At 47.0% G+C, this 3,360-nt stretch overlaps 1 protein-coding gene across 1 annotated transcript; it reads left to right on the top strand.

Annotated features, from left to right (window-relative positions):
• Positions 1–996: 996 nt before the first annotated feature.
• Positions 997–2,935, top strand: LOC147464202 (glyceraldehyde-3-phosphate dehydrogenase A, chloroplastic). The gene is made up of 5 exons (XM_086513619.1): positions 997–1,156; positions 1,273–1,389; positions 1,488–1,789; positions 1,915–2,159; positions 2,272–2,935. The coding sequence occupies exons 1-5, from the start codon at positions 1,100–1,102 to the stop codon at positions 2,772–2,774; spliced, it is 1,224 nt and encodes a 407-aa protein (XP_086369745.1). The 5' UTR covers positions 997–1,099; the 3' UTR covers positions 2,775–2,935.
• The last annotated feature ends 425 nt before the right edge of the window (positions 2,936–3,360 follow it).

Here is a 3,360-nt window from a genome sequence, read left to right as displayed (position 1 = left end):
CGTCAAACTCACTTTTTAGCGCACTCATCAATTATTTTGTACATGTTGCCAGTGATATCCATGAACTCATCCGAGAGTTCACAAGCGACCTTTGGCAAGGTCATCAAATTTGTCCTTTAGAACTTCCTTTGGTGTCCCATCTTGCTCAAGATGTACATAATACTTAAAGGCATCCTTCAAAATTCTAAACATCTACAGAACGGAGTGGAATAATTGGACATGCTCTACTGGAAACTTGACAAGAGCCATAAAAAAGCTCCTTATGAGTTGGTTTGAAAAGTTCTCAAATATATGAGCATTCTCGTGCTTTCGTATGAACCAAATAGATTATGCTATGATCCAACTCCACCTTCAGATGTGAAGCCGACGTGATAACCAAGTAGAATCACTTCTAGCATACAAGTTTTAAATTGCATTGAAAATGGTGCAAGCAAAGGTTGCCTAGTAGGAGAAGAAAAAATAAATGAATGACCTGACATGAACACCAATACCCTTACCGTTTTGAATCGTATATAGACCAAATGGATTTGAAGAGAGCTAAATGTTTGGGGGAGATTGGAAACTTAGTGAACAACGTGGTGAGTAGAGGAGGAGGAGGCCATCTTTGCTTACCCTTAAGTTTCATTAGCCGAATATGTTTGAACAACAAAATGGCCTAGGGTTGTTAGAGCTCGGATGCTGTGGCTTTTTGGAGCTACCTAATGACTCTCACAATGCACATTGCCCGTGGGTACCCAGAGATATTAGTTTCAAGTTCCACTCAATCAACGATCAGTGGGCTGCCTTTTATTCCCACCCATTCCCCTCTCTCTCTCTCTCTTCCCAGTCGCCACGTGGACGCCTTTGAGTGGCCTTCGCTTCTCGACGGACATCATTTGATCTGTGGCGAAGGAGAGGAGGGCCGGCCCCACAGACTGCTCCACCTGGACTTTTAAAGGGTGAGGCGTTTGTGGTGAGTAACGAGAGCAACACCCTTTTTAGCCTATTACTACCATCTACTCAACAGGCTGCTTGCCATATCTGATCCACAAAGACAAGCGCCAGTCCCACAGAAATAGAGTGAGAGAGTAAGCCGTGCAGCAGCATCTTGGAGCTCGCCATGGCACCTGCTGCGGCCGCTTCGCTCGCTTCCTCTTCTGCCGTCGGAAGCTCGCAGGTATGTACGCTTCCTCCGCTGCCCTCATGAGCAGCTCGCTTGTTCTCTGTCCTTGAATAGCCGTTCTGCCCTCGCGGCACTCACAAACCTATTGCCTTGATTATCTGCTCCCGCAGGCCAATTCCGGCCGCTCGGGCCTCTCCGAATTTGCAGGTTTGCGACCCTCGGGCTCTCTTCCTCTCTCTAAGAAGAGCGACGACTTCGTCCTCAGAGTAGCATCTCAAACTGCAACTGTAAGTGCTCAGAACTCTTCGTCTGCGTCCAACCACCGCTGTCAGGTAGATAGAGTGACCCACCTAAGCTCACGTACTTCTTTGTGGCGGTCCCACAGACTGCCTCATCTGGCCAGAAGAGGGCTGTTGCAGAGGCAAAGATTAAGGTTGCCATCAATGGTTTCGGTCGAATTGGGAGAAACTTCATCCGATGCTGGCATGGCCGCAAGGACTCTCCCTTGGATGTCATTGCCATCAATGATACCGGAGGTGTGAAACAGGCCTCTCACCTTCTCAAGTACGACTCCATGCTTGGTATCTTTGATGCTGATGTGAAGGCTGTCGGAGACGATAGCATCTCTGTGGATGGGAAGGTGATCAAGGTTGTCTCAGATAGGAATCCTCTCAATTTACCCTGGGGGTGAGAAGTCTTAACTTCCTTCACCTTCTGTTAAGTAGGTTCTGACCAAATGTGGAGACACACCTTCAATGATGTGCATGGTGACTCATATATTGCCTTACAGATTAAATCCTGTTTTGGATCAGGGCTATGGGTGTCGACCTTGTTATTGAAGGAACAGGTGTTTTCGTTGACGCGGATGGAGCTGGAAAGCACTTGGCTGCTGGTGCCAAGAAGGTGCTCATTACTGCACCCGGCAAGGGTGCCATCCCCACTTATGTGGTTGGAGTGAACGAGGAGAAGTACAGCCCGGATGAACCCATTATCAGCAATGCCTCATGCACCACCAACTGTTTGGCCCCTTTTGTGAAAGTACTTGATGAGAAGTTTGGTAAGTTACCTCCCTTTGTAACTCCCGTGTGCTACGCTGGGCTTTTTTGCAACATGTTAATCTTATTTATTTTGCACCGCTGCTAAAACCCATGCTTCACTTCTCAAAACAGGTATCATCAAGGGCACAATGACCACTACACACTCATATACAGGTGACCAACGCCTGCTTGATGCTAGCCACAGGGACTTGAGAAGGGCACGAGCAGCTGCATTGAATATTGTACCTACGTCAACTGGTGCTGCCAAGGCAGTGGCCCTAGTGCTTCCCAACTTGAAGGGAAAACTCAATGGTATTGCGCTCCGGGTGCCTACACCTAATGTGTCGGTGGTGGATCTAGTTGTGCAAGTGGAGAAGAAGACATTTGCAGAGGAGGTGAATGCAGCTTTCAGGGAGGCAGCAAGCAAGGATCTCCGTGGCATCCTGGCGGTGTGTGATGAGCCGCTTGTGTCTGTGGACTTCCGGTGCTCAGATGTGTCATCTACAATTGATTCATCATTGACAATGGTGATGGGTGATGATATGGTGAAGGTTGTGGCCTGGTATGATAATGAATGGGGATACTCTCAGAGGGTTGTAGACTTGGCTGACATTGTTGCCAACAAATGGAAATGAGGATGATGCCTTTGTTGTCGTACATAAACCTGGGCATCGATAGGACGCTCCCTTTGTTACCTTTCCAGACACAGCAAGCGCAGCCAAGCGCACACTGTTCTCGGCATTTTTTTTTTTTTTTGGGTACTGTGCTCTAATCATAGAATCTCCCATTGGATTTATGACTTGGTCAGAGAGAGAGAGAGAGAGAGAGAGAGAGAGAGAGAGAGAGAGAGTTGCGATGGTTAAACCCCGATCTGTGCGAAATGCTTATTAGGAGTTTTTGCGTTTAAATATGGTTCACCTAGTAAGTCATTTACTTTTAGTCTAGTAATTTCTCAACTACTTAACCCTAAACCCCAAGCCCATAAGCAGCAAGCTCTTCAAGTAAGTCAATACTCCCGATCGCATCTTGATCTTGGCTGTACGTCCTCATCCTTCAGTTCCTCTTGGGTGCCATCTCCCATCACTAGTAGGGGTTTAAGGTTTCACTAGTAATCTTCAACACGAGTGTTCGGCAAAAAGCAGTGTTCCAAACATACAAAGATCCTCTCCTTAAGTTTGCCAAGAGGAAATTTTAGAAAGTTAGGGGAATTTTCATTATTTT

This window comes from Adiantum capillus-veneris, chromosome 1, assembly GCF_014529385.1.
Source record: "Adiantum capillus-veneris isolate H3 chromosome 1, ASM1452938v2, whole genome shotgun sequence".
Lineage (NCBI taxonomy): Eukaryota > Viridiplantae > Streptophyta > Polypodiopsida > Polypodiales > Pteridaceae > Adiantum > Adiantum capillus-veneris.
This window is presented reverse-complemented; position numbering and strand designations above follow the sequence as displayed.